At 43.8% G+C, this 14,292-nt stretch overlaps 1 protein-coding gene across 3 annotated transcripts in view; it reads left to right on the top strand.

Annotated features, from left to right (window-relative positions):
- The first annotated feature begins 2,644 nt into the window (after positions 1–2,644).
- rxylt1 (ribitol xylosyltransferase 1) overlaps positions 2,645–14,292 on the top strand; it is a 39,807-nt gene continuing 28,159 nt past the window's right edge. Inside the window, exons 1-4 of one of the 3 annotated variants that reach the window (XM_072268236.1) lie at positions 2,645–3,157; positions 7,803–8,006; positions 10,929–11,031; positions 13,577–13,891. In XM_072268236.1, the coding sequence (XP_072124337.1) occupies positions 3,013–3,157; positions 7,803–8,006; positions 10,929–11,031; positions 13,577–13,891 (767 nt within the window). In that variant the 5' untranslated portion in view covers positions 2,645–3,012. The remainder of the gene's footprint in view (positions 3,158–7,802; positions 8,007–10,928; positions 11,032–13,576; positions 13,892–14,292) is intronic. The other 2 variants (XM_072268237.1, XM_072268235.1) reach the window with 2 other exon arrangements.

The raw sequence follows: 14,292 nt of genomic DNA, 5'->3' as shown, positions 1-14,292 counted from the left end.
AGTCTCAGCACACTCAAAGCTGCTGCACAGGTTGACTTTGTGGTTAAGAAGGCATACCACAAAGGCCTTCAACAACCATGGGATTGAGTTTAAGAGCTGAGAGGTAACGTTGCAGCTACAGTATATAGGACCCTGGTTAGACCCCACTTGGAGAACTGTGCTCATTTCTGGTCACCTCACTACCGGAAGGATGTGGAAACCATAGAAAGGGTGCAGAGGAGATTTACAAGTATGTTGCCTGGATTGGGGAGCATGCCTTATGAAAACAGGTTGAGTGAACTCGGCCTTTTCTCCTTGAAACAACGGAGGGATGAGAGGTGACCTGACAGAGGCGCACAAGGTGACGAGAGGCATTGTTCATGTGAATAGTCAGAGGCTTTTTCCCAGGGCTGAAATGGCTAGCAGGAAAGGGCAGAGCTTTAAGGTGCTTGGAAGTACCGTAGGTACAGGGGAGATGTCAGGGGTAAATTTTTTACGCAGAGAGTGGTGAGTACGTGGAATAGGCTGCCGGCAATGATATGATAGGCAGATATGATAGGGTCTTTTAAGAGACTCCTGGATAGGTACATGGAGCTTAGAAAAATAGAGGGCTCTGTGTAACACTAGATAATTTCTATATTAAGTACATGTTCCACATAGCATTGTAGGCTGAAGGTTTTCTATGTTTATACTTTATCAAATTACTTGTAAACCTCATTATTTGAGTCTCTTCCTGAAGGGGTTGAGCATCATCTTGAGCAGTGGGGCCCTCCTCCCAACCAAGGAGAAGATATGAGGGGTGATTGATAAGTTCGTGGCCTAAGGTAGAAGGAGTCAATTTTAGAAAACCTAGCACATTTATTTTTCAACATAGTCCCCTCCTACATGTACACACTTATTCCAGAGGTCATGGAGCATACGGACCCCTTCTTTGTAGAAGTGGTCCACAGCAGGGGTGATTAATAAGTTCGTGGCCTAAGGTAGAAGGAGTCAATTTTAGAAAACCTAGCACATTTATTTTTCAACATAGTCCCCTCCTACATTCACACACTTATTCCAGAGGTCATGGAGCATACGGACCCCACAGCAGGGGTGATTAATAAGTTCGTGGCCTAAGGTAGAAGGAGATGAGTTACTAACTTCAACCTTTCTGCATTGTCACTCAGAGTTGAGCTGCACGTGCATGTAACAAAAGCATCTTGTACCTCCAGGTGGTCCACGGTGGGGGTGATTGATAAGTTCGTGGCCTAAGGTAGAAGGAGATGAGTTATACCGTTCTTGTTACATGCACGTGCAGTTCAACTCTTGAGTGAAAATGCAGAAAGTTTGGGGTTAATAACGCATCTCCTACCTTAGGCCACAAACTTATCAATCACCCCTCGTACTTCTGTAGGCTTCCACAAATCAAAACAGCAGAAGCATTTTATGTTTAAGAAAAACCGTAACAACTCAGTTATTGTAATCTAAAACCTGAACACAAAGCTCAGTAAAAGTGTTTTACGTTGTTACATCATCGCATCAGCCCAGCTTCTTGAAGTGAAACCATCAACGTTGGTGGTTGTGAATTATGTATGTTTCCACCATTTCCATTACCCTACACTTCCAGTGAATGAAGCAGATTAAACTCTGTTTACTTTTTTAGATGAAGCACATTAGCGTAGTGGTTATGTAATGCTTTACAGCACCAGCGATTTGGACTCAGTTTGTACCACTGCTTGGAGCTTGTACATCCTTCCTGTGACCGTGTGGGTTTCCTCCCACACTCCAAGGACACATGTGTCTGGACCAGTCAACTGTGGGCATGCTACGTTGGCACCAAAAGCATGGCGACACGTCCAAGCTGCCCTACCAAATCCTCGGACCGCGTTGTTTGTTGATGCAAAGGACCCATTTCACTGCATATTCCGATGTACGTTTGACAAATAAAGCTAATCTTTAAAATACATACTTAATTCAAAGGAGTAATTTTTAACAGAGGTTTATAACACTCAAAAGATTTCCATAGCACAAGTACAATTCTTCAAACCTGGAAAGATGTATCCAGGGGTAGAAGATGAAGAAGTCGTCTACCACAGAAACTGAGGCTGAGAATTGGATTCTGTATTTTCTCTCTGTCACTCCTACCTCTATCCACAATCTAACATTTATGCTGTTGTTTCTATTAGTTGGCATTATTGGTATGTGATCTACCACAACTCCATTTAGGTGGATGGAGTGTTGAGTTCAGCCAATGAGGACCCTCGGTTTCCCTCGAAGGTGAGTAAAGTGTACTGGTTAGATGTAACTGGCAGAAGATCATTTTGAACCTTGCATTAGACGTAAAAATTACAAGTTACAAGGAACTCAGCAGGTCAGGTAGTATCTATGGAGGGGAATAAACAAAATGCTAGACTTATGGAGGGTCTTTCAGGCAGAGACCCTTTCATCAGTCCAGCATTCTGTGTTGATTGTGCAAGATTTCCAGCATCTGCAATATCTCTTGTCTCTGGGGGTAATCAGATTCTCCGGCTCTGATGAAGGAACTCCACTCCAAACGCCGACTGTTTATTTCCCCACCATAGTTGCTGTCAGAGCTATCGAGCTTCTCCATCATTGTGTGTGTGTGTGTGTGTGTGTGTGTGTGTGTGTGTGTGTGTGTGTGTGTGTGTGTGTGTGTGTGTGTGTGTGTGTGTGTGTGTTGTTCAAGATCACTGAAGTCCATAGAACTTCCAATGGTAGCGCGCTGAAGGTGGCAGGCGGCGGTGCGGAGTGAGGCGGACAACCGGAGCGGCAGGCGGCGGTGTGAGCGGAAGCGGAGAAGCGGAGCGGCAGGCGGCGGTGTGAGCGGAAGCGGACAACCGGACCGGCAGGCGGCGGTGTGAGCTGAAGCGGAGAAGCGAAGCGGAGAAGCGGAGAAGCGGAGCGGCAGGCGGCGGTGCGGACGGAAGCGGACAACCGGACCGGCAGGCGGCGGTGTGAGTGTGCCCGGCGGTGCCGGAGACGTGGAGAGGGTGCCGGGGTGAAGCGTTGCGAACGGCGAGCGATGGCAGCGTCATGAGACTGAAATGGAGGCGGGCGGCGGTCTGCGCGGTTATCATTTACTGCCTGTTCTCCATTTACGCCGCCTACGTCGTCTTCTTACGGCGACCCAGAGAATCGGGGACACAACGGGCGGCCGCTGGCCGGGAACGCAGGAGGGGTAAGGAGCGGCCGCAGCACGGACACCGAGCTGAAGCCCTGCCGGCACCCAGCAAACCACCCCACGAACACCTCACCAGCTCCCTTCACCAGGCCCTCTCCCACCCCTAACACCCTGGTCTGGCCCTCTGACACCCTCTCCCACCCCCCTCTGGCACTCCCCCACCCTCCCCGGACCAGGTACCCTCCCCTCCCCAACTCCCACCCCATCTCTCTTTCCTCACTCTCTGTTCCCTGGCGCTGTCTGCTAGCCCACCCCTCCATCCCTTTCTAGCCACCCCCCCCTCCCCCTCCCCCGAACCATCTCCTAGTCCACCCCGTACCTCTCCTTGGAAACCTCAGTCACAAACAAACTCCCTTCCCCCGTCTCGCCCCCCACCCCCACCGGACAATTTACCCACCACTCAGGATCCCTGTTCCCACACCCCTAACCCTACCCCACACCCACCCAGGACTCCTTCCCTGTCCCCTCACCTAGGAGTCTTGTACAGAGGTGGTCACCAGGTGAGGCTCCAAAGTTTTGATCATACAGTAAACGTTAAAGAAATTATTAACTAACAACTACTTGATATGCTAGCTGGGTCAACCTGGTTTCTCAATTATTCAAGATTAATCTTCTGAGCACTACAACAATTAAACTAGAAAATAAAATCATTGTGACTTTAGAGATGATTAAGCATTTCTCATTTCCTTTGAATCCTGTACAAAAACATGGAGATGGGAGCAAAATCTGACTGAAGTGTGCTGGTTAGATTAGAGCTGGGATATGGTGAGACTTCTGGGGATACAGTGCCTTGCAAAGTATTCAGCCCCCAACCCTTTGTTCACATAAGTAATACAACCAGAGATGCTAATCAACTTAAACACGAGGAATTCTGCAGATGCTGGAAATTCAAGCAACACACATCAAAGTTGCTGGTGAACGCAGCAATTTGTGTTTGAGAATCATATAACCCTTTTTCACAGTCGAGCCCCCAAAACAGGGAAAATTGTAAATCATGAAAAACTAAGAATTCAAAAACTGAAGTGTCAGCAGTTCTAATGTATTCATCCCCCTTTGCTCAGTATTTATTTGAGCCACTGGTCTTATTGGAGAAGTCTCTATTAGCTTTGCACAATGTAATGGAGCAAGATTTGCCCATTCTATTAGCAGTACAGTATTGCTCAAACTTTACCAGCTTAGTTGGGGACTGGTTGTGGAGAGCAATCTTGAGGTCTTGCCAGGCATGTTTGATGGGATTAATGTCAGGACTCTGGGCTACTTAAGGAGATCAATTTTCTATATTGGAAACCACTACAAGTGCCTTTCTTCACTGACAACTAAGTTTGGAGGGGAGTTCTGATCTAGGCAGTGTGGCTGTGGTTTCATGTTTTTTTCCACTTTTTCACAGTGGACTGTGCTGAGCTCCAAGGTTATGTTCAGTGCCTTTGAGATGGTCTTCTACCCTTCCCCAGATGTGTGCTTCAGTTATCATGTCCCTGACCTGTCCTGAATGCTCTTTTGTCTTCATTTTGGTTTGGTCTATTGAAAATCTGCCATACTGTTGGACCTTAGAGAGAGAGGGGGGGTATTTATTATGAATTCACTGAAAATTGGTGATCCTCCAATTTTCTATATCAACAAACTGGGTGAGTTGGTAAGGTAATATGCGGTATATTACACCTGAGGAAAGTTAGCTTAGTAATTTAAAAGGGGGATGAATACTTTTTCAGCCTCACAATTTTAGTTTTTAATTTTTAGTAAATTGATGATAGGTTTGGAACTTTTGATTTGATATGATGCACAATGTTTTGTAGATTAGCTCAAAAATCCTACTTCAATATTTTTTAAATTTAGAAATTGAGACAGTAAAATCTGAAAATAGTTGTGAGGGCTGAATACTTTATTAAGGGCACTGTAGTATTAATGCCCCTAAAATCCATGCAAACTGAGAACAGTGCATTTATCTTCAATTAACCATTCCAAAGTGCAAACCACAAGGTAGTGTGGGTCAATAATGAATTATTGTGTCTCCTCCTTTTGTCACATTGTCTTTCTGAAGATTTAACAGTCAATGGCTGACCTTTAACTTTCTGTATATGTTGGTATCCTGCTACAACAAGTGAGTTAGCTGCATGCTTGCTGGAATAGCACTAACAGATATCTAGAGAGATGTGGCCAAGAAGAAAGAAAACAGCAGGTTGGAAGTACTTGTACTGCTGAAGGAACCCACTCCCTCATCGCAGATAGTCAGCACTACCACAGTGATTGGCCATGAGGAGTTATAGTAGACCTAACTTGCAGCCATAAACACTGGGGTCCACATGGGCATTAGTCTGAGCAGGAAAAGAGAAAAGGGTCCAACTACCCCTGGTGCTTTTGATAGTGATATACACAAGTAAGAGGGGTATAGATAGGAGAAGTGCAAGCAGGCTTTTTCCACTGAGGTAGGGTGGGACTAGAACTAGAGGTCATGGGTTAAGGGTGAAAGGTGAAATGTTTAAGGGAAACATGGGGGGGAGCTTTACTCGGAGGGTGGTGCGTGTGTGCAGTGACCTGCCAGCTCAGGTGATGGGCGCAAGGTTGATTTCAACACTTAAAGAGAACTTCGGATAGGGGCGTGGATGGGAGGGGGTATGGAGGCTATGGCCTGGGTATGGGTTGTTGGGCCTAGGGAGATTAATGGTTCAGCACAGACTAGATAGGCCAGAGGGGCTGTTTCTGTGCTGTAGTGTTCTATGACTTTACAGCTCAGGACAAACCCTGCAACACACAGTGCTGTGTCAAATTAATTAGTAATCTATGCCCAACTAAACTATTTCCTGTCACCTACACAATCTGCATTTCCTACAGATTCGTATGCCTATCTAAGACCATAAGACATAGGAGCAGAATTAGGCCCTTTGGCTCATTCAACCCCATTCTTCTGCCTTCTCCCCATATCGTTTCATGCCCAACTAATCAAGAATTTATCATCCCTTGCCTTAAATATGCCCAATGACAGCTGTCAGTGACAATGAATTCTTCAGATTCACCACTCTCTGGCTAAAGAAAGTCCTCCTCATCTCTGTTCTAAATGGATGTCCCTCTATTCTGAGGCTGTGCCCTCTGGTCCTAGACTCCCCCACTATAGGAAACACCCTCTCCATGTCAATTCTGTTTAGGCCTTTCACCATTCAATGGGTTTCAGTGAGATCCCCCTCATTTTTCTAAATTCCAGTGAGTAACAGTCCTAGAATATGCCTTTCATTCTCGTGAACCTTCTCGGAACCATCTCCAATGTCAGCACATTTTTCCTTAAAAATGGGGCCCAAAACTGCTCACAGTACTCGGAGAGGCTCCGCCAGTGCTTTATAAAGCCTCAGCATCACATCCTTGCATGCCCCTATCATATTTGCTTCCTTCATCACCCCAGGCAGCACATTCTGTGTGAGAAAAAACTGCCCTGTGCATCTCCTTTGAACTTGCCTCATTGAGTGAATGGCCTCTGGTATTAAAACATTTCAATCTTGGAGAAAAAGGATCTCAGGTGTGCACTCTATCTATGCCTGTCATAATCATATAAACCTCTATCAGATCTCCCCTCAGCCTCCGCTGCTCCAGAGAAAATACCTCATTTTTTTCCAACCTCTCCTTGTAGCTCATACCTTCTATCCTGGTAAACCTGAACCCTCTCCAAAACCTTGACATCATTGGAGCAGATCTGTTGCCAGTGGTAATCTGTCCCAGGCCGTGCTGTTCTTCCCTATTGATATCACAGCCCGCAGCACTTGATGGCTGAACATAACTGCACTCACAGTACTATCTGGCCAGCAGCTGCTGAGACCCACTCACTATCAAAGTCAGCATTGTTAGTGAATGCTTGAGACTATTTTTGATACTTGGAGGAACTGTCAAAAAGCACCAAGAGAAAAAAAATTCTAAAATTAATTGTAAGCTCTGAAGCAAGCTATGCAGTGCTTGCCTTTCATCTGCTAGCTGATCTCCCCCTTCATTTGAACAGGGCTGCAGTAGGTTCAGCATGCAGGCTACCTGAGCTGAAAGCTAGGAAACATGCAGTGGTTTGTGTTGTCTTGTTGAGCTCCACGCAACCAGCAGGCAGATGCTAACATTTCCGATACAGTATAGGCCCACAATGGCTGTGGGTGCTGGGACTGGCACGGAGCTATGGAGAACTCCTAGAATTAGTGCTGGTGTGAGCCCAGTAGATTCAGCCTGTTGTAAATGTAGGACTATCTGACTTCTCCAAGAAAATCTAAATTGTGTTACTCTTATAGGATTATAAACACGAGAGATTCTGCAGATACCAGTAATCTAGAGTAACATGCACAAAATGCTGGAGGAACTCAGCAAGACAGGCTGCACCCATGGAGGGGAATAAATGGTAGATGTTTCGGGCTGAGACCCTTCATCAGGAATGGAAAGGAAGTGGGGCAGATGCCAGAATGGAGAAGGAGAAGGAAGGAAGACAAACTGGCAGATGATACGTGAGACCAAGTGTGGGGGAAAGTAGCTGGAGTAAGAAGCTAGGTGGAAGAGGTAAAGGGTTGAAGAAGAAGGAATCTGATAGGACTGTTTTTCTCCTCCATAGATGCTGAGCTTATCCAGCATTTTGGGTGTATAGTATTCTACTTTGTTTCAAACTGTATTTAATTTGGATGTGTAGGCAGTTCACTCCAGTGGCAGAATGAGCAAGAACAAAGGGAGTTGCAACACTCGCAGCAAGATGATGAGTGGAACCCGTGGGAAGAGGATGAGAAAATGGAGAATGCTGAACAGAACGGAGCTCAACTACAGCGATTTCAGAAAAAAATTCTACAGAACTCGCCCAGAAAGAAGCTGGTGCAGATCTGGGGCAAAGCTGCAATTGGTAAACCCGCTAGAGAAATACTGTCTGTGTATATTGTTGATTCCAGTTAGTTGAAAGTACTGGGAGTATGTGTTTTGTAGTTTTATATTTATTTATTTATGACTGTGTTCTCATGTTGAACCTATTTCTGAATAATATATCAAATGGCCCTGATGTGGTCAGATAGGATTAATGAGGAATTACCAGGATGCTGCCTGGATTCGAGAGCACATCTTATGAGGAGGGGTTGAGGGAGCTAGGGCTTTTCTCTTTGGAGTGAAGGAGGATGAGAGGTGATGATTGGATTCAGGTGTACAAAATTGAGTGGCCAGCCAAAGACTCTTTCCCAAGGCAGAAATGCCTAATGTGAGGAGGCATAACTTGAAGAAGGTGTTTGGGGGTGGGGTGAGGGATGTTATAAGCGGGTGTTTTAAACAGAGAGAGGTGAATGCGTGGAATGTGCTGCCAGTGGTGTTGGTAGAGTCAGATACACTAGGAACATTTCAGAAACTCTTTAGATTGGCATGTGCATGAAAGAAAAATGGAGGTCTATGTGGGAGCAAAGGGATTGAGCAGAGTAGTTTAAAAGTTCGGCAGAACATCATGGGCTGAAGGGCCTGTACTGTGTTATATTGTGTGCTGTATGTTCTATGTGGTATAGGTGGGCAAGAAGTTCAGCGTCGATCTGGTGGGCCCAAGGGCTTGTTTCTGTACTGTACAACTCTGTCATCTCTCAACCTGCAGGAAGGATCTTTGCCCCTCACAGTAACTTGTACAGTGATTCTCATGCTGTTGTTTTACTCCTTCTGAACAGTTTTCTAATTGTCGTCTTCTACCTGACTATGTGGGCGAGAATCAGTCTTCCCATCCCCCTGCAGAATTAGTTATGTCTCTTGCAAGGGTTTCCCTGCTTCATTTCTACATTTTTCTCTTAAGGATCAGAGATGAGAAAAGTTAGGTACACTCCAGCAGATGTGAGGGACCTGAGGTGAATTAATTTTATCCTGCCTTTCCCTGCTTCGTGACACCTCTACCTTATACATTTTTTGATTTCTTGGCATGGATAAAGAATGTACTGCATGGAAAGCCTCCTTTTCAATTCTACCTCTCAGCAACTTGTGGCAATGTATATGGAAATTAAGGTGCACTATATATGTTTGAAAATATATCACATGTTCATCTGAGGGGTCTGCAACCCCAAACTGAGTTGTTAGCCTGTCAAGACCTGGTTTGAATCACAAGCCATTTGGAGTGAATTGATCTTCCCATCATACCTTCCTGCCCACGAACCCGTTGGCTAGGAAGACATCATATGTCACACGTGGTCGCCATCCTTGATCCTGGCTAGAAATGCATTCAACCAGTGATGGTGGAGTTGTGTTCAGGTGTGCTCCTCCAGTGGTTCATTACAAGATGAATAATGATTGCCCAGTTAATAGCAAAGATCCATTGAATCTTGGTGAGTCTTGTATGACATGGAATTTGTTGTTCTGCAACAACTGTATGACGCATCAAATTACTATAAATTACACGAAACATTCTGAAATCGTAGGACAGGGGAAGAAGCTGTCCCTGAAGTGTGCGCTGCAGGCTCCTGTACCTCTTCCCTGATGGTAGTAATGAAAAGAGGCCACGTCCTGGATGGTGGAGGTCCATAAAGGCACTTGCAGCTTTCTTAAGGCTCGAGGTTTTTCCGATGACGGAGCTGGCCGAGTCTACAACCCTCAGCAATCTCTTGTGATCCTGTGCTTTGGAGCTCCGTGCTAGGATGATGCAATGAGTGAGAATGCTGTACATCTGTAAAGATTGGCAAAAGTATTTGGTGACGTGCCAAGTCTCAGACTCCTAATTTGATGCGCCATACAGCTGTTGCAGAACAACAAATTCCATGTCATACAAGACTGACCAAGATTCAATGGATCTTTGCTATTAACTGGCTCCATGCTTGGGCAATCATTATTAATCTTGTAATGAACCACTGGAGGAGCACATCTGAACACAACTCCACCCTCACTGGTTGAATGCATTTCCAAGCAGGATCAAGGATGGCGACCATGTGTGAAATATGATCTCTTCCTAGCTAGTGGGTTCATGAGCAGGAAGGTATGATGGGAAGATCGACTCACTCCAAATGGCTTGTGTTGTCTTCGTGATGGAATTCAATGTATCCAGTCAATGACTGCACCTTCTGAGTGTAAATAAATAGTTGGCTGGAGTACTTAGAAAAATTATGAATGACACCAGGTTGTTAAAATGATTAATTTCCAGTGCTTTGATTCTAGAAATTTGAAGTCTAGAGAGTGATTGACTGCACTGTTTTAACTTGTTTAACTTTTCACAACCCCCACATTTAAGCACCTACAGAAGAGTTCAGTACATTCACAGAATATTGGAGCCATTTCCTTAGTCAGATGTGGCAGAATGGATGGTAGGATATGTAGCACCACAAAGGTATTGGAGAAGTTGGGCAGTTCTATAGAGGCAAGTGGACAGTTGACCTTTCAGAATGAGATCCTTCATCTGGACTGATAGAAGGGAGGTAACCAGTGCAAACTGCTGAAGGGAAGGGATGGAACAAGAATTAGAAAGCGATATGTGGATCTAGGTGAGGATAGGCAAATGGACAAGAGGAGAGGGAAAATAGGGACTGAAGCTGTGAGATGATGAATGGAAGTGACAGAGGGTTGTAGATGATAGCATGGAGTTAAACCCTTGAAGAGACACCATCTACAAGACTGTGGAAGTGAATAATCTAAATGGTTCATTTTTAACAAGCAAGGATTTGGTGGGCCATATGGCCTCCTACACCACAAATTTCAATGATTAATACTTCTAAATTCACATAAATGTAATTTTAAGCTCTTGGGGTTCTATCATTTATATTTCTGTATTGCATAATAATTGTTCTTTCTGAAGATCTTAAAACCTTTCTCTTTGAAATAGGGCTTTACCTCTGGCAGCATATACTTGGTGGCCCACTTATGCCAAGTGAGGTGACAGCTCACTGGAGAGAGGGGGAACTAAAGGCTGGTGATATATATTTTAGGTAAAGTTTATCTTTGAATGAGTGGCATTTTGTTTTTATTTTACAGGGCCAGCTTCTTGCTGCAGTCACTGTGTGGAGTAATGAAATTGAATATCCAAATCGGTGACCCCAATATGATGAAAACTATACCCCAAGCCCATGTGTTCATTAGCCAATAATAAACCCAAGCCAGTACTTTGAGCTTTTCAGGAAATGTACAGAAAGGAGGAAGAAAAGATAAGCAAAAGGCACTAGTGACTACATGTTTTAAAAAATGAAGAAAAATAGTTTGAAACCATGGCTAATGTAATTCCAGTTGTTTGTGTGGAGAAGAGTAAAGCAGTTGGCTTCAAGATTCAAGAATAGATTTATTAGTTGTATGTACGTTGAAACATGCAGGAAAACATGGTTTGCATTAACAACCAACATGGTCTGAGGATGTTACCAAGCTTCTAACGTAGCATCTCCACAATGCTCAGCAGAACAACACACAGCCAACATAGAACAAGACAGGCACAACACCAGCAAAATGATCTCCTTCCTATCCCCACCCGGTCAGGACACCCCATCCTCTGGACCTTTATATGAAAAATGGCAAAGATCAGATAATATAATGACTGATTTATTGTATGGACGTCTTTATGTGAGTGTTCTTCCACATTACTTCATGTTCTTCTTTCATTTCCTTGATATCTCTTACATGCATGTATGTATTTTAAACCACCCATGAATAATGAACATTGTAGTAAATAATTACTTTGAATCATGGGATGACGTATCATATGATAACTTCACTTAAAAATGTAACAAGCATCTTTGTATTTAAACACCTTAACACAGAAAGCTTTTCAGCCCATTGATGCCAAAAGCATTGAATCTGCCTACTACCATCAACATAGAGCAGGACCATAGCCCTCCTATCGATGTACCTATCCAAACTTCTCTTAAGCATTGAAATCAAGCTTGCATGCACCACTTGTGCTGGTAGCTCACTCCACTCTCACGGTCCTCTGAGAGAAGAAGTTTCCATTCTTGTTCCCCTCATGTTCCCTTAAACTTTTCACCTTTCTCCTTTAACCCATGACCTCTGGTTGTGGTCCCACCCAACCTCAATGGAAAAGGCCTGCTTGTAGTTACTTGGCTATCTATACCCCTCATGATTTTGTTTACCTCTATCAAATCTCCTCGCAATCTTCTACATTCTAAAGAATACAGTGTAACCTATGCAATCTTTCCTTAGAACTCAGGTTCCCCAGACCTGGCAACATGCGTGTAAGTTTTCTCTGTACTCTTTCAACCATACTTACACCTTTACTGTAAGTAGGTGACCAAAACTGCACACAATACTCCAAATTAGGCTTCACCAATGTCTATACAACTTCAATGTAACATTCCCTCTCCTGTACTCAATACATTGATTTATGAAGGCAGATGTTCCAGAAACTTTCCTTATGACCCTATAAACCTGTGATGCCACTTTCAATAAATTATGGACCTGTATTTGTATATCCCTTTGTTCTATCACTCCTCATTGCCCTACCGTTCACTGTGTAAAACTTACCCTGGTTGGTCTTACCAAAGTGCAAGATCTCACACTTGTCTGCATTAGATTCCATCTGCCATTTTTCCAGCTGATGTAGATCCATTTGCAAGCCATGATAGCCTTCCTCACTGTACAGTACACCCCCAGTCTAGGTGTCATCCACAAATTTGTTGCTCCAGTTAACATTATCATCCAGATCATTGATATAGATGACAAACAACAATGGACCCAGCTCCGATCCCTGTGGCGCACCACTAGTCACAGGCCTCCAGTCAGAGGGCAACCCTCTACTACTGCTCTCTGGCTTCTCCCACAAGCCAATTTACTATCACATCTTGAATGCTGAGTAAACCTTCTTTATCAGCCTCCCATGCTGGACCTTGTTAAATGCCTTATAAAAGTCCATGTAGACAACATCCACTGCCTTGCCATCACCCACTTTCCTGGTAACTTCCTCAAAAAAACTGTAAGATTGGTTAGACATGACCTGCCATTGACTATACTTAATCAGTCCATGTCTATCCAAATACTTGTATATCTGGCCCCTTAGAATACCTTCCAATAATGGGGATTCATTGTAATGATTTCATTCATTGTTTGTCTGAATTGGTATAATTATTCTTTGAACCGAGGAAAAGTTTTAATTGAAGTGCACAATATTGTTAAGTAAATAAAGCAGAAACTATATCCGTAGAGGATTTTTGATCTTCAGTGGATATTGATTTAAACTAATTGGCAAAGAAAAATAGAGTTGAGATTTTGTAAGAAGTTTTTACAGTTTACAATTTATTGTGGGGAGGGTGGAGGCATGCTCATTGTTACTTTTAGAAGTAATTTTGCTCTTGAGAATTGAAAGCTGGAGTGTGAGATTAATTGGACAAAACTTCCCAAAAAAAACCCTTACCATAATAAAATAATGCTCTGATATTGATCAATAATGAAGCATATGAGTGCACTTCCTAATTGTTAAGTGCACTTAACATCTGTAGATTCATGTGCCTGCTTTGCCTGTCTTCCTTTCAGATTCTACACTGGACCTGCTGTGGTGCCTGGGCGCATCTCACTGGATACGGAGAATCTTGTGCTTGTGTTGAATGGTAGAGAAGAGGGGAAGATCAAGTTTGCCACCCAGTGGTTGCACTATGTACAAACGCTCCACCAGATGCATAAACTGAAGCACTCGGCTGTAGTCCTGCTTGGCAATGAGCAGTGTGATAATGACTGGATTGAGCCCTACCTCAGAAAACACGGAGGATTTATCGACTTAATTTTTCTGGTGTATGACAGCCCTTGGGTGAATGAAGTGGATGTTTACCAGTGGCCATTAGGAGTGGCAACGTAAGTTGAATGAAGTCAAAGTCAAATTTATTATCATATGCCGAGGTACAATGAAAAACTTAATTTGCGGCAGCATCATTGGCACGCAGCAACAGATAAGCTGCATTTACTAAAAAACATAAATTATGCACAATTAGAACAAAATATTGTGAAAAGGTAAGTGTTTGACTCCTCTTCCCAATAGTATTGGCTTTGCTGTATCTACATTCTGTACCCTCTCCTCAACCCACAAGGAATGAGTTATATTTCATGTTTATGATAAAAGCACCCAATTCCACCCCTCTCTCTTTACTGTCTCTAGATTGTCTCCTTGCTGGTCGAACATCCGGCATTAAATGACCAAGTCTTTCTCTGAATTAGTATTCAGAACATCGGAGTATTTTGCAATCACTGCAAACTGT

Source organism: Mobula birostris, chromosome 9 (assembly GCF_030028105.1).
Source record: "Mobula birostris isolate sMobBir1 chromosome 9, sMobBir1.hap1, whole genome shotgun sequence".
NCBI classification, from domain to species: Eukaryota; Metazoa; Chordata; class Chondrichthyes; order Myliobatiformes; family Myliobatidae; genus Mobula; species Mobula birostris.
This window is presented reverse-complemented; position numbering and strand designations above follow the sequence as displayed.